The sequence below is a fragment of the Hyla sarda genome, chromosome 4 (genome assembly GCF_029499605.1).
Source record: "Hyla sarda isolate aHylSar1 chromosome 4, aHylSar1.hap1, whole genome shotgun sequence".
NCBI lineage: Eukaryota > Metazoa > Chordata > Amphibia > Anura > Hylidae > Hyla > Hyla sarda.
The window spans coordinates 281861751-281888143 of record NC_079192.1 but is presented as its reverse complement, the minus strand read 5'-3'; the positions used below and the strand labels follow the sequence as shown (position 1 = coordinate 281888143).

Genomic DNA, 26393 nt, shown 5'->3' with positions numbered 1-26393 from the left:
AGAAAAGAACTTCCTCTGTAGTATACAGCAGCTGAAAAGTACTGGAAGGATTAAGATTTTTAAATAGAATTAATTTACAAATCTGTTTAACTTTCTGGCACCAGTTGATAAAAAAAAAAAATGTTTTCCACCGGAGTATCCCTTTAAAACCAAGCAACCTGAAAAACCACCTTTTCAGTAAACCTTACAACTAGAGATGAGCGAAACTTACAGTAAATTCGATTCGTCACGAACTTCTCGTCTCGGCAGTTGATGACTTTTCCTGCATAAATTAGTTCAGCTTTCAGGTGCTCCGGTGGGCTGGAAAAGGTGGATACAGTCCTAGGAGACTCTTTCCTAGGACTGTATCCACCTTTTCCAGCCCACCGGAGCACCTGAAGGCTGAACTAATTTTACGCAGGATAAGTCATCAACTGCCGAGCCGAGAAGTTCGTGATGAATCGAATTTACTGTAAGTTCGCTCATCTCTACTTACAACTTACAATAATGCTTCTGCCATTACCCTACGGCAGTGTTTCCCAACCAGGGTGCCTCCAGCTGTTGCGAAACTACAACTCCCAGCATGCCTGGACAGCTGAAGCATGCTGGGAGTTGTAGTTTCGCAACAGCTGGAGGCACCCTGGTTGGGAAACACTGCCGTACGGCATACGCACCTTCTACCCTCACCTACTGACTGTTTACCCTTTTGGTCAAATGTCCTAAATCAGGGACCGCTAAAAGCTTGTGTACTGATCCGTCATCCAATAAGCTCAGATTTACTTGCTATTTTTATTGTGTCATGTTTTGCACTTCTACAGTGTTGGATATCATCTGTGCTGGGTTCTGGAATTGATCTTGCTTTAAAATAAATAATAAAAGAATGTGAATGATGAAACGGCAGCTTTGGCAGCAGTGAGACTTCTCTTCAGTCATTAAAGTCTATATGGGAAAATGTTTCTTGTTGTGGCTGCACTTTCCTTTTTCCTGTAATATGTCTCTTGAGAACAAGGGCTTCTCATTCTTTCATCCAAAGAGCTTCATACAATAGCATAGAAATTGACTGACTTTCCAACTGCACTAGTAACAGATAAGGCCTTCTCTTTCCTAAAGTGTCCTAACGCTGTATTACTGGCGTCCCCTGCGATCTGCCTGGGTTATTAATACATTTATCACAGTGAATATTTAAAGTGTGTGACAGCTGCTTATACCGAGCCGCACTAGTTAACAGTGTATGTAGAGCAGCTGCAATTTCCACAGTATATTGAGCCAGCTTGTATCCTGGATGTTTCTGGATACCTTCCAATGTCTTTGGCGTTCTGTTTTAATGTATTATAAATGAGCTATAGTATGGTATCGCTAGAGACAGTGATTATTTAAAAAAAAAATATATATATATATATATATAAAAAATAATTAAATTAAAAATACAAGTTGCATTTTATATTTTTTTAAAGAGACATGCTTAAATATTTTCAACATCTGTTCATGATAAGAAAGTTTGAATAAAAAATGCTCCATATAAGTTTCATTCCAGTGTAAAGCTGTATCAGCTAACTAACAAATTACAGCAATCAGGGGTACAGTTAAAGGGGTACTCCACTGCCCCCAGCATTCGGAACATTCTTTTCTGAACGCTGGGTGAGGGCTGCAGGGGTCGTGACGTCACAGGGATGCCTCCTCGTCATGTCATGTCACACCCCCTCAATGCAAGTCTATGGGAGGGGGCGTGGCGGCTGCCACACCCCCTCCTATAGACTTGCATTGAGGAGGCGTGGCTTGGCAGCATGAGGGGTTGTGGCCATGATGTCACGACCCCTCGTGCCGCCAAGCCACGCCTCCTCAATGCAAGTCTATAGGAGGGCGTGTGGTGGCCACCACGCCCCCTCCCATAAACTTGCATTGAGGGGGCGTGACTTTAAGGGCCACTACTTCCAGGTGATGCAGCCAGTATAGGCCAAAATGCTACAGATGAATTGTACCAACATGCTAGTCTATACTGGCAGATCAGTGAGATAGCTTGAAGGGAATGGTCATCAATTTGCCCTTGGTTTGGGCACCATGAAACAATGGTCTAGGATTCACACTGCAGCAGAGCTTCAAAACAGAGTCACCAAGGTGGTCCCAACCAGATTCTACCCACCCTGCCAGCCTTGACTGTTAGATCTTTCCCTATCTGCATATAGAAAGAGATCTGCCAAAAAAAGCTGGCAGGGAGATACTAACTAGTACCATCACTTCACAGTATTGATTACCTTTCATCGTATATTTTTCTTACTTAGGGTATGTTCATATGCACTGTATTTGATTTTGTTGAGTTTATGCTGTGTTGAACTATTTCTGTTGATTTAAACAGTTGACAAAACCCACTATATACACAGAAAACTATAACAAAGTTAAATGGCCACTCTCATTGACTTTTCTTTTTTGGATATGTTGTAGTATTTATGTACTACAACATATCTCTAATATACATCAAATTTGTGTTTAAAATATTGTATTTTCAATTTGAAATCCGGCCACTAGGGGTCCCCCTCCTAGTGGCCAGCTGCAGCCTGCAGTGACGTCACTGTTGAATTCGGACCGATCCCGGCTGGGAAATCGGTCCGAATTCAGTCAGCCTGCGCTCGCTCCCTGACTGTCAATCAGTGAACGCCGGGGCTGTGCACATTGGCTCACTGGCCTCACGCCCCGTCTGTCCCCAGCATGTACAGTCTGGAGGCTGCGTGCATGCACAGAATCTCAGTGCCACGCCTGTACATGTCCTTTTGGGATAAGTCTGATCTGAGGTCTTATCTGTGGTCCGGGGTCTCAGCAGAGAATTTTGCACGGCAGGTTCGGCGAAGCTCCTATACTCTTCCTCCCTGGATAGCACATGCAGTGAGAAACAGGGAGGAGGAGACCCGGAGCAACCTGCTGTGATTGGCCACTCATCTCCTGACGGGAGCGCTGCATAGACTAGGTAATGGCGGAATCCGGCGCCCACCAGCAGGCTTCAGTGAGGTCGTGGCTGCTGGGGAAGTCTGCTTCCTGCTCAGGCAGAGTGAGCAGCGTTATGGCCATGAAAAATTCATTTTAGAAGAAAGGAAAAAAAAATTCAAAGGCAGGGAGGGTGTTAGGGAGAGATCACCAATAGGTAGAGACAGAAGAAAAAAATAAAAAATAAAAGATGGTGGGAGCTACTCTTTAAGTTGACTAGTACTGTATATGCAGAGTTTATGCTGCAGATTTTATGCTTTGTAAATCAACATAAATAGTTTATCACATCGTAAAACATCTGCATATTAAAATCTATGTCAAAAGATCCACAATGTATACGGTATGTGTAAACATACCCTTAGGACATGTTCACATGTACTGCATATGCTGCAGATTTTCTGCTGTATAAATCGAGACACTGCATAAAAAAAACTGCAGCCAAATATCCTCAGCACATACAGTACAAGCGAACCTACCATAAAAGGAAAACCTGATATAAGTTTCATGCTGCCTGGTACACGGCAGCATGAAAAAGGTGAAGGTTCCTTTATTACAACAGCCAAGAAAACCCCCCACCTAAAAGAAGACATCTTTACATTGGTCTGCCAATGAACATTCTCTTATAATTTTTAACAATGGTCAGCTAAGATGGTCAAAATTGGCCATTTTGGCTGACTTTTATATAATTTGTTTGAGCACCTTAAAGGGGTACTCCGCCCCTAGACATCTTATCCCCTATCCAAAGGATAGGGGATGAGATGTCAGTTTGCTGCGGTCCCGCTGCTGGGGAGCCCCCGGGATCGCCGCTGCGGCACTGCGGTATAATTACAGCACAGAGCGAGTTCGCTCTGTGCGTAATGACGGGCGATACAGGGGCCGGAGCAGCGTGACGTCATGGCTCTGCCCCTCGTGACATCACGGCCCGTCCCCTTAATGCAAGTCTATGGCAGGGGGCATGACGACCGCCGCGCCCCCTCCCATAGACTTGTATTGAAAGGGGCGGACCGTGACATCACAAGGGGCGGAGCCGTGACATCACAAGGGGCGGAGCCGTGACATAACGATGCTCCGGTCCCTGTATTGCGCGTAATTACGTGCAGAGCGAACTCGCTCTGCGCTGTAATGATAGCGGGGTGCCACAGCGGGGATCCCGGGGCTCCCCAGCAGCGGCACCACGGCGATCTGACATCTTATCCCCTATCCTTTGGATAGGGGATAAGATGTCTAGGGGCGGAGTACCCCTTTAAGGTTCACCACACACTGCATGGATGTCTTTACAATGTGTAACTAAAAAGCATCTACCCAAGCACATATTCGGCAAACTATTTTATTCAATCTCATTCAAGATCAAGAACCACTGGAGATACCCTAGATATGTATATCGTACCTCTCTTGCTTTAGCCAGGAGATGCTGGTATTTTTTCACAACCTCTTCCTTTTGGTTAAGCCTAGCTTGCATATTTTCAATGGTCTGATGGGCAACCTTTAAAGCTTGTCGCAACTCGGAATCTTCTTCTTTTTGGTTGAACTCTGACATTAGCTTTTCTCTGTCAACAACCGCAGGTAACCGAAGTCTCAACTCATTGATTACTTTATCTCTGCTTAAAACATTCTGATCAGCTGTCCATAGCAGAGCTTCCTTCTCTTTAAGTTTCTATGGAAAACATACATACATTTTAACATTAATCTGTAAATTCATTTCCAAAGACATTAAAATATAAAGATGTGCAAAAAAAAATAAAAAATTAATTAAGCTTTTTTATTTTTAACCTCTTCCAGTGTCCTACAAATAGCCTTAGTTTCCAGGATGGTCCGCACATGGTCTTTTATTTTGCGTAGCGCAATGTCAAGTTGCTGAGGTAGCGGTAGACTGGAGTCTGGCACTTCCCCTGTGGCCTCTTCAAACTAAGGACACAAGATTTTTTGATAGTTAGTCTGCAAAATGTTACCTAAAAAACCCATCACAAGTCGGTGTATATACCTTCTGTGCAGTGCTAAGTACTTCATGTTGCTGCTGCTCATACATATCTAGCTGGCGTTCTAGTTGCACTTCTCTCTGATCCCAGGACATCTGACGCTCCTCATGAAACTTTAAAACAAACATTTGTGAAAAATCTGAATTATGACAAACGTATGTTTAATCATAAGGTCATCAAATTACTATACATTGCATTCCCATCTGTTCGCTAGCCTTGCTTTGAATCAAAGTGAATAGCGAAACAGTGCAATCAAACAGCCCTTCACGTGTCTATGCACCTCTTATTAACCTGCCAAATGTATCCGATATACCATGTGACTTCACCGAACAAGGAAATCCTTTATCCAGTTTGTCACTTTGGATGGTTTCAGTCCGATCAGTTAATTACTAGTAAATAGGAAAAAGGAAGAAAAGGACAGGCGTCCTGCACTCACCGCGTAAAACCTGGTCACCCGGTTCCCGTCTCGGGTTGCTCTACCGGAGGGGTCTTCAAGACAGCGTGGGGCGCTCAGAGGCGACTGATGGCGGTTTCACGCAATGAATGCGCTTCGTTCGGCCTCTCTGAGGCCGGACGAAGCGCATTCTTTGCGTGAAACCGCCGGCAGTCACCTCTGAGCGCCCCACGCTGTCTTGAAGACCCCTCCGGAAGAGCAACCCGAGACAGGAACCGAGTGACCAGGTTTTACGCGGTGAGTGCAGGACGCCTGTCCTTTTCTTCATTGTTCCTATTGATGACTTCTGTTTGAATTGTCCTAGCACCGCCGTGTCTGGTTTGTACTGGTCTCCTACCTAGTGTGAGTATATCCATCTCGTGGTTGTAGAGGGTTTAAGGTATCGGTGCCACTGTTTGTTTCTCTTGTTTGGATTTAATTACTAGTAAAATTTATCATATCTACGTCCTTATTCAACCCTTTCTCTTCAAAGAAAATATGTGGAAAAAAAAAAAATGGTTTCACATCTAAAGCTTTCATTATGGCCCGACATTGTAGCTGCAATATTCATGGTGCAGCACTCATCTGGAGATATGTAATTTATCAGGAAACTCACATTTTGTTATCAACAATGAAGAGCAATGGAAAAGAGAAAGTAGGGGGAGCACTCACAAGAATCCGGTCTCAGTTGCGGTGCAAAATATTCCTTTATTCCGGTGCTGGTAAAAACAAGCTGGACGCCAGGGACGCCGGTGTACAGGTCACATTTTGTTATGTTTTGGTCTCGTGTCAAGGGGTACCAAATGGACATTAGGAGCTTGTGCCTCACATCTCATGCTGTCCTTCCTGCATGTATATATTTGTATGTGCAAATTCATAGGTGTATGTTTAGGAGAGTATATGGATGTTTGACTTTCTAAGTATCGGTTATAATGACTTTAATGGGAGTACTATATGGCATCATAAACAAAGTGCTAAAGTGTGCATTGAACTGGGCAATAAATGTTGAGACCAAGTACAAAATGGCTGCCACATGGTATAAAATACTGTAGACTAAGACATATCACAAAACTACAGTAAGTCGCTGGAATACCAACAAAAAAAGTATACTGATGTACATGATGGCATATGTGGGGCTGGCCAAATTACTTCATTCTCTCTAATAAAGTCAATATGCCATGCAGTTAGGCAATTGTTTGCCTTTTCGGCAGTATCCCGACAAATACCAGCAATATAGTGCATTTTTCTGATGTGAACACGACCTGCCTACTTTAAAAGCATACTGTACCTGTAAGCCGTACACACGCCAGAATATTAACAGATCTAAACATATGGTAACACTGTGTAACATACACAGTTTCCTGTAGACGTAAGGTATTACTTTCAATATAACAATCGTAGAATAAAAACAAATACTATGACTAAATGACAGCTAAACTCTGATAATATACAGTATCTTACATAAGTGAGAATACTTCTCACATCATTTTTAGTATTTTATTAAATCTTTTATTTGACAACACTCTTTTCTTCTTCTTTTAAAAAAATAAAATGACACAACCAGCGTCCGACACCCCCCTCTCCATGCATCTCTACCTACCAATCAAACTGCCTACCTATCGCCAAACTACCTATTTACATACCAAAACTACCTACCTACCTACCAATGAATCAAACATCTTACCAAACTTCCAACAACAAACATCCTATAAGGGGGTCCTACCTACCAACCTACCTGGGACTATCTTCCTACAAGGGGGTCCTGCCTACCTGGGACAATATTCCTACCTAACAGTCCTACCTACCTACAAACATATTTCTACAAGGGGGTAATACACACCTTCCTGGGACAATAAATAGTGCAAGCAGAGTATAAAAAAAAGCTAAGGACTATTTTATACTTCACTTGCACTATTTATTGTACATATTATAAAGGCATTAAGACTTTCATTGCTTTATTTACCCCTGGTCATACTATGATTTCTAATATGTGCTATATATAGGGCTTGTGGTATTACATTTGATATATGATGGGTCCATGGCCCCCTCAGGTTGTGTAATCTGCTCAGTTTTGAGCTTTTTTTTAAATGTTTTTAGACAAGTCAATAATGTATGTGATTATTTGTACACTTTTTTTTCCCATAAAGTGATTGCACAGAACTGATCTAGGTGTGTTCTTTAGGGCTCATTCACACAAGCACTGCGCCGTCTCCACACACGGCAATGCATATTAGAGCCTATCCACAGAAAGAATGAACAAGTTCCTTCTTTTCGGAGTACAGACTTTACATGTCTGCATTAGAAATTCAGCAGGGTGCATGGTGCAGAAGACTCCCATTAAAAACAAAGTTTTTGAGTGGAATTTATCAGCTTAGAAATTCTCTGGTGTGAACCATTCCCCTGGAAAACAAAAAATATTTTCCCCCCCACCCCCTGCTCCTCTACATAAATAAAAGGAAATCATGAAGAAAAAATAAAAATAAATAGCACTCCAGCAGCAAATGCAAATTAAAATGATGTGATATAGGCTATGTTCCCCTCACATTTTTCCATATACACCTATAGTGTAACCAGTCAGTGTGGAAATTGGGGCACAGTGTGTGAAACTAGTACAATCAGGGGGGCAGTGTGTGGCACTAGTGCATTCAGGAAACAAAATGTGTGGCATTACTGCATTCGGGGGGGGGGGGGGGAGGGCAATGTGAGGGACTATTGCATTCAGAGGGTACATGTATGACACAGGGGGCCCAGTGTGTGGCACTATTGCATTCGGGGGGGGGGGGCGATGTGTGACACTATTGCATTCGGGGGGGGGCAATGCGAGGCACTTTTGCATTCAGAGGGTACATGTATGGCCCTATTGCATTCAGGGGGCCCAATGTGTGGCACTATTGCATTCAGGGGGCACAGTATGTGACACTGTTACATTCAAGGGCAAAGTGTGTTGCTGCTTTTTAGTCCCAGTCTGGTCCGTTCACTAAACTGTCTCCTTCTCCCAATTCCTCCTGTGGATGCTGCCACATACATGGCAAGTGTACAAAACTGCATGCCACTGATGTAAAGGGGCATTCTATTATTTTCAGATAAAGGTGAGAGAGTATAAGGGGATGAACAGCTTATCACCCCTAGTATCTAATAAGGCCATGTTGTTTAACTGGTCCAAATCTGGCACCAGGATTACATAGATTTTGTTTTGATAAATTTAGTTTTGATAAGACAAGTGTATATTGTCGCAATAATGGTCACGTATGAAGAGTACATATTTTCATGCTCCAAATCCCTAGAATCCTGTAATACTTACATTGCGTTGTTGTACAAGCTCTTCTTCCAAATTATTGATTGTGCGTTCCTGTTCAGAAATGATGTTACTCAAATACTTTATCTCTTCCTTCTTCTGGTTTAACTCACGGGTCAATTTCATGTCCTGGAGACGCATTTCTTCTATTTTCTGATGCCATTCTGTTACCTACAAATAGTTCATTTATACTGTTTTATTACATTTTCTTGGATCCTAAAGGATACACTTTGAGATGAGCTAAGCAAGTTGTAGCATAAAAGTAGCACAACTCATAAATCAAAGTGACAGTACCCATTGATAAGTGAAAACATCTTGGTGTGGCAATTTTGCAGTGAGCTCTTGTGGGGAATAAAAGGCATTCACTCAGGGCAATAGTGTTTTTTTACCGCTATTATAAAGAAACAAAATACTTAACTTTTCTAGGAATCACACCTGCATTCTATTAAGATTTTATCCCAAAGAATCTTTAGCTTACAGTAAAGTGCTATGACTGGACTGGAGGCACATGTGGTGCACATCATTAGTCTAACTGGATGAAAAGTAGTGTAGAATCAGTTTATGGATTGATATAGGTGTCCTTTCCCATATCCAGGTTTTACCTAGGTATCACCACCAGTTTTCTAAACTTTCATTAGGTAAAGCCTTACACAGTATGAGTACGTTCACACGTGAATATTTTTGTTGCAGATCTGCTGCTGCAGATTTTGCTGCCCATTGAGGTAAATGGGTAGTAAAATCTGCTACATCAAATCTGGAGCAGAAACTACATGAACGTACCCTATAAAAGCAATTTTAGATCTCCAATGTGTCTAAAAGAAAATGTAAACACAAGGTAACTTTACAATTAGTCTATAGCTCTTCAGCAGACTTTGCTGCAGACTAAAAAAAAAAAAAAAAAATCCTTTTCGCCTCTTTTGGATGTTAATCTCCATACATGTGTGGATTGGTGCCTCTTTTTTTTGCCCTTCATGCTTCATCTCTATGATGTCTTGAGCCATTACTAGCTCTGTTTTTCCTTCAACCCCCTGACTTTTCACCAGGTCTCATGTCCTTGAATTATGGTTGATGGTATAACCACTTTTTCAATTACACAATTTTCGGGTAGGGAAACACCTACTCTCTCTCACCAGCAATTTAAGGTAAAATTTTCACCCCCTGCTTCAGAGGCTTTTCAATTCAATCAGGTGTTCTTATACTTGAGGTCTGTGTGTCCTGTGGGCACTAATGTCACCTACTTGAAAATATAGCCCTCTATACTCCTTTAATGAAAGGCTCGCCCTCTCCCAAGATCCCTTTAAAAGTCCAGTGGGAGGAATATTTAACCATCACTTTATCCCCCTCACAGTGGAATAAAGCATATTCTACCAAGTAAGGGGAGCTGGCAGGTGGCGTTGACAGAGAGGGCCTTGAAAATATAACACTGGGCTTGAATACAATCTTTTTCACTGTCTCGCCATTTTGCTTTAGGGGATGTTCCGATTTAGGCTCTACCTAAAATATTTGGTGGTCTTGCTCTGTGGCTCCCAGGATCCTGAGTGAGGTTGTGTCCCTAGTTAAATCAGTTTTTGGTTGTGCTTTTCCACCGACACCAGCTATTTGTCATGCCTTTACATGTTCTGGACATGTTTTATTACTTTCATGGTTGACCTGATACATTTACTCTGGTTGCTTTCTTCTTAAAGGGGTACTCGAAACAGTTTGTTCCAAACCCTGAGCAGTGGAGTACCCTTTTAATTTTGCTTCCTCAACTGTACTCTACTGTCATGCCCTTGTTTCTGTTGACATGTGTTACTAGGTGCCTGTGATATGCCCACAGTAAACTGTTCTTACTATATATTCTACTAGACAGATGTTACTCGTATGTTGGTTTTGTTGTTTCATATTATTTTCCCTTGTTGTATCTACTTTGCTGGTTGGTTTGTAACAACCACCTTTATCTGTACGAATCTGTGCGATTAGTAAAATTTGTCAGTTTGAAACTAAAAAAAGTGACACGACTGCAAGACCTGACTACACACAGGTTTGGGATGTATTGAATCCATAAATCTAAGGTTGCTGAAGTTCACATAGCCTTTAAAATGTACTAATTAAATTACAACAGTATTCTTGTGTAACTGCATTTATGGTGCAATAATGTCCAATGTCACTGACCATTTATATACAAATAATGACATAGAGCTTCATGCCCTTCTATTTAATACTGTTCTAGTGAACAAAACATAACCAACCTTCTGTGCGCCCCTGGCATCTTTAAGAGTGCTCATGAGTTCCTCTAAACCCTTCAACTTCAGCTCTAGCTCAAGGGCATGGGTCTCTGTATCTCTACGCTGTTGTTGAATTAGTTTCATTTCGTGAACTGTCTTTAACTTGTCAGTCTGAAGATCCACTAGTGTCTTTGAAAACTTCTCCTGCTGGGCTAATGGAAGAGCCCCACTGAACTGTCGTCTCAAGGTCTGAATGGTTTGATAAAGGTGCTTAGCACGATTCCTTCCTTCTAGACGGGCATAATATAGCGCCTGCTCTTTGTCATCAAGCTTCTGTTCTAAACGTAAGCTGTAGGCCTCCATTTTCTTCAGTTTGGATATGGTGGCTTCTAACTTTGCTACAGCTATTGATTCACTGATTTGGAGAGCTACAATCTGCTGGTGTAATGTTGTGATCAATGCTTTTTCATCAGTTTGATCCTAAAAATCAAACAGAAAGAGTAGTAAGTGGATGAAATGAAGCATAGCATAGCAAAAAGACATTTTTTAGTTCTGATGCCAATCGTTTTCAGGAGAATACACAGATTTTCTAAAATTAAGATGCACAGACAAAACTCAAGAAAGAACATCATCTTCAAACAATCTTTAAATGGGCACGGTCACCAAACTTTTTTTTAATTTTAATATGTTGTAGTAATTCTGTACTTAAAATAGTTTAATTTACATTTGAAAACTGGCCACTAGGGGTCTCCCTCCTAGTGGCTGGCTGCAGCCTGGCGTGACGTGACGCTTGAATTCGGACCGATGTCGGCCGGGCAATCGGTCCTAATTCATTCAGCCTGCGCTCGCTCCCTGCCTGTCCATCAGGCTCGCGGAAGCGAGCGCTTTGAACAAAGAGGATGCGCGCAGGCTCACTGGCCTCGCACGCCGGCCCCGGCTCCCGGTGTCAGGTAAAATTTCATGCGCCGCTGCTGCTAAGCAGTGCTGCGCTAGGACTGCCCTGTACTTTATTCTTTTTTGGGTGGGTGGAGGGGAGGGGGGGGGGAGCGGGATGTGGGGCAGCTGTGGCCATCACAGATAGTGTTTTCACCACAATGTGCCTCCAGTTGTTTCCCCACTACAACTCCCAGCATGCCCTGACAGCCAATAGATGTCAGGGCAAGCTGGGAGTTGTAGTGGTAAAACAGCTGAAGGTACACTGTATAGGTGAACTAGGGGCGGAATTCGGTCCCCCCAGCAGGCATCAGTTACGTCACGCCTGCTGGAGAAGTCTGCCTGGTAAGTGAGCACACTACCAGGCAGACAAAAAGGCATTTTTAATATAGTAAAAAAAATATATATATATTTAAAGGCAGAGAAGGGGTTAGGGATAGATGAGCAATAGGCAGGGACAGAAAACAAAAAAAAGGATGGTGGGAGCTACTCTAAGTCAACCAGAAAACCCTGTTTTGTGTGCAATTATGGAGAGTCATAGAGGCAGACCTTTTAAATTAGAGCACAATTTAGTGGGGCTCCTAAAGCAAGTACACATTGTACACACACTCCATATATTTCTATGGGAGAGACGAAGATGCCCGAGTACAGCACTTGGATCTCTTTGTCACTTCAATAGAAAATTAATGGAGTGCATGCCCACACTAGCATGCGCTCCTCTTAAAGAGCTGAGGATAAGGGAGAAGTTAATTTTCGATGCACAACCCCTTTAAATTCAGGTCCAAGGGGTTTAAAAATGCAAAGAGGTGCACTGCTACATGAAGGGACATGCTTAGGGCCCCTCTAACTCTGGCAACCAAGTCTGTCTTAGGGCCCATTTACACATGCCACAGGAGATAAGCAACAAGCGCTCATCTCTTCTTGTTTGCCAAGACCTTACAAGGCTCAATGAATCTTGTGGGCTATCCAAATAAAACAAAACACAAACCAGCACACTTGACCTCACACCTGACCTGGTTACACAGGACATGTGTGGCCAACAGTGATAATTTAAAGGGGTAGTCCAGTGGTGAAAAACTTATCCCCTATCCTAAGGATAGGGGATAAGTTTGAGATCGCGGGGGGTCCGACCGCTGGGGCCCCCTGCGATCTCTCTGTACGGGGCCCCGGCTCTCCGCCGAGATAGCGGGTGTCGACCCCCGCACGAGGCGGCGGCCGACACGCCCCCTCAATACATCTCTATGGCAGAGCCGGAGATTGCCGAAGGCAGCGCTTCGGCTCTGCCATAGAGTTGTATTGAGGGGGCGTGTCGGCCGCCGCCTCGTGCGGAGGTCGACACGCCCCCTTCCAGCGGGCTGTCGGGGCTCCGTACAGGAGATCGCAGGGGGCCCCAGAGGTCGGACCCCCCGCGATCTGCAACTTATCCCCTATCCTTATGATAGGGGATAAGTTGCTCACCACTGAATCACCACTGGACTACTCCTTTAAAAGACTGCACAAAAAATACAGTCGGAAATGCAGATCACCAGCCCATTTACACAGGCCGATTAACAAGAAAAGCATTCCTAGGAATGCTAATTTATTCAATAATTGACTCATGTAAATTTAGTTTTACATGGTCAGTTTAGTTTTATGTGAATAAAATGTTAGCTTCCCAGAAGCTGTATCATTGGTGATTGACTGTTTCCCAAGATGGCTGTCGATAGAGCAGGGATTGTCTACATTAAAAGGGTTTTTGGCTCCAGTTAAGCCATAATTTTTAACATTGCGTGAAAGCACCCTTTAAGTTATATGAACTGGAGTCATTTACACAAAGTGTTTTGTCATATCTATTCGAGATCAGCAAAGTTACAGAAATTTGATTAATTACGAACCTCCCGGCTGGGCGGTTGCTGACTTTAGCCTGCATAAATTAGTTCAGCTTTCAGGTGCCCCGGTGGGCTGAAAAAGGTGAATACAGTTCTAGGAGAGTCACCTAAGACTGTATCCACCTTTTCCAGCCTACCGGAGCACCTGGAAGCTGAACTAATTTATGCAGGCTAAAGTCAGCAACTGCTGAGCCGAGAAGTTTGTGACAAATCAAATTACTGTAACTGCGCTCATCTCTAATGTCTATGTATAGAAACAAGACAAAATTCATTTTTTTTTTCAATCAATGCCACATACAATGCAAAACCATTGCACAAAAGAAAATTAGTTATTTTTGCTTCATTTAAAATTTACTTAAATGGGCACTGCCAGATTCAAAAATGTTATAGGTTGTTTATATGCTGTACATCTTGGCAAAACATTACCCTATCTAATATACTTCATAAGAATTTTTTTTTTCCTTGTTATAGAAATCATGGCTTATAAAATCATGGCTTTGTCTAAGCTGAAGCACAGGCATGGACAAAATCCAGTAAGTAAGGGAGGGCTAACACTCCTCTGTCTGATAGGACAGGAGAGAGCACAGAGGAGTCCTATCAGACAAGGGAGAGCACAGAGGAGTCCTATCAGACAGGAGAGAGCACAAATGCGTACTATCAGACAGGAGAGAGCACAGAGAAGTACTATCAGACAGGAGAGAGCACAGAGGAGTACTATCAGACAAGGGAGAGCACAGAGGAGTCCTATCAGACAGGAGAGAGCACAGAGGAGTCCTATCAGACAGGAGAGAGCACAGAGGAGTCCTATCAGACAGGAGAGAGCACAGAGGAGTCCTATCAGAAAAAAGAGAGCACAGAGGAGTGCTATCAGACAGGAGAGAGCACAGAGGAGTCCTATCAGAAAGAAGAGAGCACAGAGGAGTGCTATCAGACAGGAGAGAGCACAGAGGAGTACTATCAGACAAGGAGAGAGCACAGAGGAGTACTATCAGACAGGAGAGAGGACAGAGGAGTCCTATCAGACAGGAGAGAGGACAGAGGAGTCCTATCAGACAGGAGAGAGGACAGAGGAGTCCTATGAGACAGAAGAGAGCACAGAGGAGTACTGTCAGACAGAAGAGAGCACAGAGGAGTACTATCAGACAAGAGAGAGCACAGAGGAGTACTATCAGACAGGAGAGAGCACAGAGGAGTACTATCAGACAAGGGAGAGCACAGAGGAGTACTATCAGACAGGAGAGAGGACAGAGGAATACTATCAGACAGGAGAGAGGACAGAGGAGTCCTATCAGACAGGAGAGAGCACAGAGGAGTCCTATCAGACAGAAGAGAGCACAGAGGAGTCCTATCAGACAGGAGAAAGCACAGAAGTGCTAGCCCACCCTCACTTTGTCCATGCCTGTGCTTCCGACTGGACAAAACCATGGTTTCATAAGCCATAAGCAGGAAATAAAATTTTCTTATGAAGTATATTAGTAAGGTTAATGTTTTGCCAAAATGTACAACATATAAAAAGTTTTTGTATCTGACAGTGCCCATTTAAATGCTAAATGAAGGATACATAAAAAAGCTCAATGTGTTTCTATTTTTATGATGTGCCCTATCTATAACAATAACAACAAATCAATGGAGTATGCTATTTGATGACTTAAGTGAGAATACCCTTTACACATTTTATGAGACATAAATTCTGGTTTAAAACTTCCTAATATCAGACAGCTGTTGAAGTGCATATAAAGTGAAGCAAATTTAACTAAATCAAATGTTTTTGGAAATAATCCAAATCATTTTAACACACAAACTGCTCTATGGATGTGTTGCACAGAATTTATAGTACATACCTGAAAATCCAAAACTTGTTTCCGTAGGGACTCAACTTCCTTTTCTCTAGACTGCTGTCTACACACTAATGTTGAAACTTGAGCTTTGGCTATATCCGTAAGACTGCGTAATCTAATACAATCAAAATAAGTTCAATTATATACAGAAAGTATATATGAGATTAATATAGTGAATCTGGAATTAGGTGAAATAACATAATCAAAAAAAAAACATTAAATAAAAAAATAAAGAGGAAAAGTAGATTTTTATCATTACTGTAAAATCTCTTTCTCAGAGCTTCGGATCCTCCTGGCAGGATATACCTGCCTACTGGCTCTGAGCAACTCAGTTTAGTCCCAGAGGAGAAGGAGAACCGACCAGGAAAAGTAACAGTCCGAACAAAACCCAGACAAAACAAGGGGATCGACCACAAAAAAAAAAATTAAAAAACACCCCCGCACAACAGCGGCGGAAATTGGCTGACCACAAACCAACCAATGGGCGGGTGCTGTGTCCCCCCAATAGAAGCTCAGAGAAAGAGATTTTACAGTAAGTATAAAAATCTACTTTTCTCGAGCGCTTCATTGGGGGACACCTAAAGCACATGGGACATCCTAAAGCAGTCCCTGGGGAGGGAAAAACCAACATCCCAGCCATATGGGAACTCAGGCGGACGACTGAACCGCCACCTGAAAAACCATGTGGCCCAAGCCTGCATTGGAGGACGCAAAGGTATGAACACGGTAAAACTTGGCAAAGGTATGCAGAGAAGACCAAGTAGCCGCCTTGCAAACCTAATAAGCTGAAGACCTGTGGCTGACTACCCAGGAGGCCCCCACCACACGGGTGGAGTGAGCCGTGACTCGAAAGTGGGGTACCTAACCCTTGCAACAATACGCCTCCGAAATGGCGGACCGGATCCACCGGGAGATGCCTTGGAAGCCGGGAGCCCCTTGCGCCGCCCCTCGGGAAGCACAAACAGAGAGTCACTCCGCCTGAAGGAGGAAGTGACCGACAAATAGGTCAGAACCGCCCGAACCAAGTCCAGCTTATGAAGCTGATGCTCCCGTGGATAAGAAGGGGATGGGCAGAGGGAAGGCAACACAATCTCCTCGTTCAAGTGGAAGGAAGTCACGACCTTGGGCTGAAAAGAGGGTACCGGCCGAAGAACCACCTTGTCTCGGTGAAGTACCAGAAAAGGGGAACGGCAGGAGAGGCAAGCCAACTCCAACACGTGGCGAAGGGATGTGACTAGGACAAGGAAGGCCACATTCCAGGAAAGGAAGCGAAGGGAAACCTGACCCAAAGGCTCAAATGGAGTGCCCTGCTGGGCATCCAAATGAGGTTGAGGTCCCAAGGCACAGTGGGGGACCGTAACGGAGGGACCTCTTGAGCCACGCGCTGCAAAAAAGTGCGCACGTGGGTCGGACGCAAGAAGGCTTTGAAAAAGGACAGAAAGTGCCGAAACATGCCCTTTAATGGAACTGAGGGCAAGTCGCGTTTCCAGTCCCGACTGCAAAAAGGACAAAAGATTCGGGAAAAAAAAGGAGGTGGGAGAGAGAGAACGGGGCTCTCATCAGCGGAAATAGGCCCATCAGGTACGGTGGTAAATCCTGGAGGACGAGGGCATCCGGGCACCGACCACGGTCCGGATCACACGGGTAGAGAAATCCCGAGCCCTCAAAACCGCGGTTTCAACCTTCACGCCGTCAAACACAGCAGAAGTAAATTGGGGTGGCAGAGTGGCCCTTGGGAGAGAAGGTCGGGACAATCTGGAAGACGGAAGGGAACGTCTGCAACAAGACTGACCCCGTCCGCGTACCATACGCGACAGGGCCAATGTCCCTAAAGAGGGACAGGCGACCATCCACTCGAGGAAAGGACTCGGATGGGGTGCACCATCAGGCACTGGTAGGCTTGCGCGTCCTGGAATTGGAAGAGGGAGGGTTAGAGCGGGCCCCTCTTTCCAAGAGGGATGAGCCTTAAAGTGGTACTCCTCTGGAAAATATTTTTTTTTAAATGAACTGGTGCCAGAAAGGTATACAGATTTGTTAAATTACTTCTATTTAAAAATCTTAATCCTTCTATTTGCTCCACAGGATGTTCTTTTTTTATTTATTTGTTTTTTTTTTCCTTTCTGTCTGACCACAGTGCTCTCTGCTGACATCTCTGTTCATTTTTGGAACTGTCCAGAGTAGGAGTAAATCCCCATAGCAAACCTCTCCTGCTCCAGACAGTTCAGCTTTGCAACCAGGTCCTGAGGAAAGGGAAAGAGAGCACAGAGCTTCTTAGTCCCATGGAAGCGCTTATCTGGATGCTTCCAAGCTGCCTTTAACAGCTTGTCAAACTCAGTATGTGGGCTGAAAACTTGGGGTGCTCGACGAGCGTGGCGGAAGGACACTTCAGGGACCGCACCTGAAGTTCCTGGGAACTGTAGGTGGAAAGTGTCCCTGATTGCCGACACCAAACTGTCCACCATATCTGACATACGGGAAGGAACCGAATCCGAGTCCACAAGCTCCCCTGGGGACCAGTAGGATTTCTGGAATGGGTGGAGGTGGACTGGGAGCGGGGGTACGGAGACCGGTAGTGGACACTGGGTGACCGGTCACAGTGGCGCCTGGAGGAGGTGGAGAGGGAGGGCCCAGCTCGGCTGGACTCAGGAGATGGATCGGAGGAGAGGTGACCCGGAAAGCCTTAGAGAATGACGGGAAGGGGGATCTACCGTCGTCTCCCGGGGAGACGAATGCAAAGAGGACTGCCCCAAAGTGGAGACCACCTCCTGGGAGACCCTGGCCAAATCGGAGATTGTCTGAGAGAGAGAGGAGACCCACTCAGGAGTGTGATCAGACCTCCCGCAGTCTGGTGGGCCATCCTGAACAGTAGCCAGGGAAGGAATGGGCCACAGGGATGCACAGGGTGGACATGTAGGGTCAGTTGAACCACCTGGCATTTTGGTTCAACAGCCCGTACAGGAATAATAAGTGACCAGCGCAGGGGCTGCTTGTCGGGGATTGAGGGGGGGGGGGGGGGGGAAATCGGGTCTCGGGTCGGACATGAAATGACACTAGTAAGTCAGACAGACAAGGAGTGATCTCACCCATGTTCCCGGCAGGCTGAGAAGAGGAGTATGTCCAGCCAGGTCCACGCTGGATCAGGAGCAGGGAAGGAGCGGCCAGCCGATCCCTGCAGCGCCTGCAACCTCAGGAGTGGTCAGAGTCCTGATCCCCAGAGCACATGCTTTAGCCCCAAAGGGTAAAGGAGAGGGGGAGGCAAAATACAGCCCCCTGCAATGAGGGCAGAAAAGGAGGAGCTCACATGATCCTGGGTGCAAGATACTGGTGCTGAAAAGTGGGCGGGGCTATGTCTATGCCCAAGCCACAGGCTCAATTTAGTTTCACCACCCGCGGCCCAAAAGAAGTCGGGTGCGCACAGCAGCGGGGCCGCAGCGCAGTGCGCTGAGCACGGAGCGCTGCCGGAGGAACAAGGAGGCCTCGGCAAAGCCACCGGCAGGCCCAAGCCGTGGAAAAAAGTGCGCCTCACCGCCCGCATGAAAGGCATCCGGCCGCGCAGAAAAAACAAAGGGGGATTGCGTCCCCTGTGCAGGACACCGGAACCGTGTGACAGATGACAGGCGAGTCACAAGGCAGAATGCAGCTGGAGTTCAGCTGGCGGCTTGTTAGAGGGGGGGGGGGGGGTTGGGGGTGAAATGGAGGGAGAGAGGGAGGAGGAGGGGGGGGGGGAGGAGAACATACTCAACCAGATAGAACGTGCTCACCTATAAAGTCTTCCACCAGCTAAGGGCCACCTGCCTTAAGCCAAACAGGGGCAAATGGGGGACCCGGACCCAGGGTACACCACCAGGCGCTGATTGGTGGCGAGGAGGGCTTAACGGCCCATGCTGCAATGCCCCGTGCCCCTAGCTCGCAGGTAGGGGATCAGACAGAGCCATGTTCCTGTCGCCCCATGCTAGAAAAAACAAAAAAGGAGAGAAAATCTAACTATAGATTGAGACTAAGAAAAAAAAAAAAGAAATAAGACCAGGTCTGGAGAACTCCAGACCTGTGCCTACCTCCTGCTGACACTAAGCTAAAACGGAGTTGCTTAGAGCCAGGGGGCGGGTATATTCTGCCGGGAGGAGCAGACTTTCTGTTGTTTTTTTGCCTAGTGTCAGCCTCCTAGTTGAAAGCAGCATATACCATGGTTCCTGTGTCCCCCAATGAAGCATCGAGAAAGATTTTTTTACATTACATTTAATAAGAATAATAAATGGAAAAAAAGTTTTATAACTTAGATTCTATTAATTAAAAGAAATTTGATCTGCAACAAAAAAAAAGTTAAAAATGATAGACTAATATGATACAGAAGTCATGAATATTATTTTCATAGTAATGGCACCTGTTTGAACTTGTTATCAGTATAAAAGACGCCTGTCCACAACCTCAAACAGTCACACTCCAAACTCCACTATGGCCAAGGCCAAAAAGCTGTCGAAGGACACCAGAAACAAAATTGTAGACTTGCACAAGGCTGGGAAGACTGAATCTGCAATAGGCAAGCAGCTTGGTGTGAAGAAATCAACTGTGGGAGCAATTATTAGAAAATGGAAGACATACAAGACCACTGATAATCTCCCTCGATCTGGGGCTCCACGCAAGATCTCACCCAACAAGATCTCACGCAAAATGATCACAAGAACGGTGAGCAAAAATACCAGAACCACACGGGGGGGGGGGGGGGGGGGGACCTAGCAAATGACCTGCAGAGAGCTGGGACCAAACTAACAAAGGCTATCATCAGTAACACACTATGCCGCCAGGGACTCAAATCATGCAGTGCCAGACATGTCCCCCTGCTTAAGCCAGTACATGTCCGGGCCCATCTGAAGCTTGCTAGAGAGCATTTGGATGATCCAGAAGAGTATTGGGAGAATGTAATATGGTCGGATGAAACCAAAGTAGAACTTTTTGGTAAAAACGCAACTTGTCGTATTTGGAGGAGAAAGAATGCTGAGTTGCATCTAAAGAACACCATACCTACTGTGAAGCATGGGAGTGGAAACATCATGCTTTGGGGCTGTTTTTCTGCTAAGGGACCAGGACGACTGATCCGTGTAAAGCAAAGAATGAATGGGGCTATGTATCGTGAGATTTTGAGTGAAAACCTCCTTACATCAGCAAGGGCATTGAAGATTAAACGTGGCTGGGTCTTTCACCATGACAGTGATCCCCAACACACTGCCTGGGCAACGAATGAGTGGCTTCGTAAGAAGCATTTCAAGGTCCTGGAGTGGCCTCCAGATCTCAACCCCATAGAAAACCTTTGGAGGGAGTTGAAAGTCAGTGTTGCCCAGCGACAGCCCCAAAACATCCCTGCTCTAGAGGAGATCTGCATTGAGGAATGGGCCAAAATACCAACAACAGTGTATGAAAACCTTGTGAAGACTTACAGAAAATCTTTGACCTCTGTTATTGCCAACATAGGGTATATAACGAAGTATTGAGATGAACTTATTGGCCAAATACTTATTTTTCACCAACATTTGCAAATAAATTCTTTAAGAATCAGACTATGATTTCATGGATTTTTTTCTCATTAGGTCTCCAATAGTTGAGGTATACTTAGAATGAAAATTACAGGCCTCTCTCATCTTTTTAAAGGAAATCTGTCATCAGAATCACCCGCACTAAACCTGTTACACAGGCTTGTAGTGCGGGTGATCCTGATTAAAACGCTCCTTACCCGGTTAAAAATGGTTCAGCGCTTCTTAAGATATCTATATTTTTAGTTTTCTGTTATTCCCTAGCTTGGGACTCAGTGGGAGGTGTTATCATCTGGGACTCGGCCACACGTCATTCTAGCTGGGCAGAGCTGCCGCCCGGCTCATGAATATTCATGAACTTATCCTCCTGGTCTAATTCTTCTTTCTCGGTCTGTTTGTGAATAAATACACCCTCCGTCCCTCCCTTCCTCCCACCCCCGGCTTTTCACTTATGCAGCCCGTCTTCTTACTTGTATAGGGCCGCAGCTTGAGTGAAGCCGGGGGGAGAACGCCGCTTCCGGGTGTACGGAACGCATGCACATGCGTGGCCCTCCACACCAGACCGAGAAAAAAGAATTAGACCAGGAGGATAAGTTCATGAATATTCATGAGCCGGGCGGCAGCTCCGCCCAGCTAGAATGACATGTGGCCGAGTCCCAGATGATAACACCTCCCACTGAGTCCCAAGCCAGGGAATAACAAAAAACTAAAAATATAGATATCTTAAGAAGCGCTGAACCATTTTTAACCAGGTAAGGAGCGTTTTAATCAGGATCACCCGCACTACAAGCCCGTGTAACAGGTTAAGTGCGGGTGATTCTGATGACAGATTTCCTTTAAGTGGGAGAACTTGCACAATTGGTGGCTAAATACTTTTTTGCCCCACTATATGCGGAAATGAAAAGGACTATGCTCAAGCTTGTTGCATCCCACGAAAGACATCAGCATAAGATGCAAAGCAGAGAAGCAGCACTCCAAACGTCTGGCAGTAATTCTGTAAAACTTTAATAACCCACTGTCAGCAATGTTTCACATTCTCATTGGAGCCATGTTTAAGCACCCTGCATGCTACATGGTTGCTCCATTATCTGGTGCTGAAGCCTGTGTTCTCTCTTTGTCATGCTGAAACTATTATATAATATGCCAATGGACATGGTCTTAAAGGGGTACTCCGCTGCCCTGTGAAGGAAGCTCCGCTCCCCATCACGCCCGCCCACTCAACGAAAGTCTATGGGAAGGGGGTGTGACGGCCATCGCGCCCCCTTCCCATAGACTTTTTTTGAGGGGGCGGGCGTGAAGTCACGAGGGGCAGCCCTGAACACGGAAGCCCGCACACAGCGTCCAGAACAATAAACTTCCGGACGCTGGGGAGCGGAGTTTCCGACACAGGGCAGCGGAGTACCCCTTTAATGTCATTCCATACTGCACTGTATTCTGCTGATTGCTTCAGACAACATCTAATCTCCCAAGCTTGCACACAAAATAACAAACAGAATGCGCAACAAAAAAAAAATTACACTACACTACACTACAACAGCGGCAAGTATCCACATTGCCACATAATGGAAACAGACAGAACTTTTTTTTATAGAATGGTTACTAGGGTGAATAGTATAGTTCTGTCATAGAAATTACCTGCCACGAGGGAAGATGGAATAGATCGGTTTAAATTGTTATCATGCCACAGCAGTAAACCACCACTTACTTTGATACCTCTACTTTGAGTTCTGCTTCGCTTTTTTCTAGTTCCATAATTCTTTTCCGATCTGCATCAGACACTTCTTTACTTACACTGTTTGCAAGTTCATCTCTTAATGTTTGTTCTACCTTCTGTGCTTCAAGATTAATTCTGGCAAGCTAAGAAATAAGAAAACACGTAACCAATGTGAAAATATTAAAGGGGTATTCCAGGAAAAACTTTAACTTTCTGGAGCCAGTTGATATAAAAATAAACAGATTTGTAAATGACTTCTATTAAAAAAATCTTAATCCTTACAATAATTATCAGCTGCTGAAGTTGAGTTGTTCTTTTCTGTCTGGCAACAGTGCTCTCTGCTGACATCTCTGCTTGTCTCTGGAACTGCACAGAGTAGAAGAGGTTTTGTATGGGGATTTGCTTCTACTCAGGACAGTTACCGAGACAGGTGTCAGAGAGCACTTAGACAGAAAAGAACAACTCAACTTCAGTAGCTCATAAGTACTGAAAGGATTAAGATTCTTTAATAGAAGTAATTCACAAATCTGTTTAACTTTCTGGAGCCAGTTGATATATAAAAAAAAGGTTTTTCCTAGATAACCCATTTAAGTGTAAATGTGATATTTGAGCTAACACCAATGGCGAAAAGCTCATTGCTAGAATCCGTTTTACATAAACAATAAAAATAAAAAATAAAATAAAAAACTGAGCACCGGAATTCTGAGAGAGATCTACAAGCCAACAAAACGAGCACTGTCTATAAGTAATTTACTTCTGTTTATCTATGCCATGTTATAGCCTTTTAATTATGTTAAATAAAAAAGTGTAATTCAGAAAGTAAGGACAATGCAAAAACATGCTTTAAAGCGAATGAATCCCCTCATTTTTTCCCCCCGAATAGAGACAGATATTGAAACAGTTTTTTATTTCTAATCTGCTTCTAGTTTAGGATTGTAATAATTTTCTTTTTTTCGGATTGTCCAATCTTTTGGTTCTTTTTATGCATTATTATGGGGGCTGCCATCTCGCCAGAGCGGTGTTAAACAGTATTTAGTGATATGCTTTACAGCAGGACCCAGGAATCAACGATCAATCAATCAACTGTCTGTGCTTATAAGAAAGGCATTACTAGGAAATGATCTGTACAGAACATGAGGTTTGAGCTTAGTTTTAGGACTAGTGGCCAAAAGGTAAACTGCAAGATTTCAGGATTATAATATAGATAGTAAAATGAAACATTAGAAAATAAACATGACCAAAAATTCTTAAAATATATAGTTAACATAAAAACCAGTGACAGTCATGTTGGCACACTGGCCCTCATCCAAACCTCACTGTGCACACTCAGCTGCCACGGGGTAGCCCTGTGTGTCTGCTCATAGGATAATATGCAACGTGTTTTGGGGCAGTGTGAAATTCACTGTGTATGTTTTGCCCAGATGTTGCAGCCTAAGAGGTTTGGCAACATATATCACAACAAGTTCTCAGCAGGTTCCTTGACTTTAATGGGTTTAAAAGAGTCTAATAGTACAATCGGTTCATTTCGCAAATGTATACTTTGTCTTTGTGGGTCTCAAAGGCGCAGCAGACCATGCTTATAAGTCCCGTTCATGGGATACCATAGTGATTAGGTTTCAATTCATATTCCTATTGGGCTATGTTTGTCCTCATAAACTTAATGGACTCACTAAGAACACATTGTGGTATACATCTGCAAACCTTTTTGAAAGGAAACCGACATATACCTACGTTTTGTGGCTAAAGCATGGTGGAAATGGCCCCTAAGTGTCACCCAGAAAACAAAAACATCTTTTTAACTTGCCTCAGCAAACTTGGACTCAAGTTCAAAGTTCCGCTCTTCCACTTGTTTCAATGTGTTTCGTAAATGTTCATACATTTTATGGGAATGTTCAGCTCTTTGCCTTTCATTTAGTTCCTTCATTTCCAGCATTGTTATCTTTTTTGAAATGGAAACTATTTCATTATTTGTTATGGCTTTTGTGGCTTTGTCCATTACAGAATTACCTCCTAGAGCAAAGAAAATAAGTAACAAAAAAACTTTTACAACCTCCCCTTATTTTCATGAACAAATTCATTGGAAAAACTTAAAAGAATAGCAGGAAAATGGGAAAAGCTAAAAAGTCTTATATCCTCTTGACAGCTGAGATTTGGACCCATAGAGATTAAAAGAACAATAATCTTAAAAACAGAAGAGAGAGATACACTTGACCCTACTGTCTGTAAGATATTCAGCATGTTCTTAAAGAAAACAGTCTTCTGTTAACCCCTTCATGACTCAGGGTTTTTTCCGTTTTTGCACTTTCGTTTTTTCCTCATAACGCTTTCAATTTTGCACCTAAAATTCCATATGATAGCTTATTTTTTGCTCCACCAATTCTACTTTTTAATGACTTCAGTCATTTTACCCAAAGATCTATGAAACGGGGAAAAAAATCATTGCTCAACAAAATTGAAGAAAAAACACCATTTTGTAACTTTTGGGGGCTTCCGTTTCTACGCAGTACATTTCCCGGTAAAAATGACACCTTCTCTTTATTCTGTAGGTCAATATGATTAAAATGATACCCTACTAATATAGGTTTGATTTTGTCGTACTTCTGAAAAAAAATCATAACTACATGCAGGAAAATTTATGTTTAAAATTGTCATCTTCTGACCCCTATAACTTTTTTAGTTTTCCGGGTACGGGGCGGTATGAGGGCTCATTTTTTGCACCGTGATCTGATGTATTTAGCGGTACCATAGGGGACTATAACATGCAGTACATTGATCTCTCATACTGCAATTTGAGAAGGTGTTAACTTTGAATTTATAGATGTAACTGAACTGTAATCACTTATATGATCTATCGTGGTAATGATGGTGGTTGTTGTTAGTCTGTCACTTGAGTATAGGAGGCCCTTTTAAACTTAGGTGACATACTGTCAACATTACTGCTGTTAAGGAGGTTTTCCCCATTCTGCATATTCGGCAGTGTTTTTTCTTTACAATTACATAGCCTTCGACGACTTTGCCGAACACCACGTGCTTTCCGTCCAGCCATTCTGTTTTAGCAGTGCAGAAAAAAGAACTGGAAACTATTTGCTTTTAGCAAAAGTTGGGAGGAATGAGTATGTGTTAGGAGCTTTCCCAGTTCATAAGCCAAACGTAAAAAAAAAAAAAAAAGTATGAAGAAAGCCTAAATGAAAGTACAACTAAAACAAGTCAATATCAACAGTAACTACCTAGTACACCAACATGTTCCCAGGCTTGCTCAAGAGTGTTAAGTTTCTCTTTAGTAATTTCCAATTCTTTGATATAAGAAGCAATCTGGGATTTCAGTGAAGCATTTTCATGCTGTTGAAAAAGAAAAACAGAAATAAAAATTAGGATTTGATCTTGTTCTAAGACACTGAATTTATGCAGTGGGTTGAATACATTTTTAATTCAACCCACTGACAGATGGACATTAAAATTTACGAGTTTTAAACAACTAGGTAGCTGTAATGATACAGTAAGGCTTGGGTAAAAACCAGCTGGATAGGTTCAAAGGAGCTACCCATGTTCAACACCACTCTGGTTAGCAAGATCTAAAGTCCAAGCAGTCAGACCCCCAACAATCAGACCCTTCTCCCCTATACTGTTTAAAAGGAAATAAGTGTTTAGG

At 43.7% G+C, this 26393-nt stretch overlaps 1 protein-coding gene across 2 annotated transcripts in view; it reads right to left on the bottom strand.

Annotated features, from left to right (window-relative positions):
* The window catches only part of CEP290 (centrosomal protein 290), a 222731-nt gene that overhangs the window by 76315 nt on the left and 120023 nt on the right, over window positions 1-26393 (bottom strand). For both annotated transcript variants that reach the window (XM_056574395.1, XM_056574396.1), the window contains exons 26-34: window positions 25972-26083; window positions 24549-24754; window positions 22736-22887; window positions 15509-15620; window positions 10891-11346; window positions 8666-8830; window positions 4937-5044; window positions 4726-4860; window positions 4343-4609 (exon numbers count right to left, since the gene is read on the bottom strand). In XM_056574395.1, the coding sequence (XP_056430370.1) occupies window positions 4343-4609; window positions 4726-4860; window positions 4937-5044; window positions 8666-8830; window positions 10891-11346; window positions 15509-15620; window positions 22736-22887; window positions 24549-24754; window positions 25972-26083 (1713 nt within the window). The remainder of the gene's footprint in view (window positions 1-4342; window positions 4610-4725; window positions 4861-4936; window positions 5045-8665; window positions 8831-10890; window positions 11347-15508; window positions 15621-22735; window positions 22888-24548; window positions 24755-25971; window positions 26084-26393) is intronic.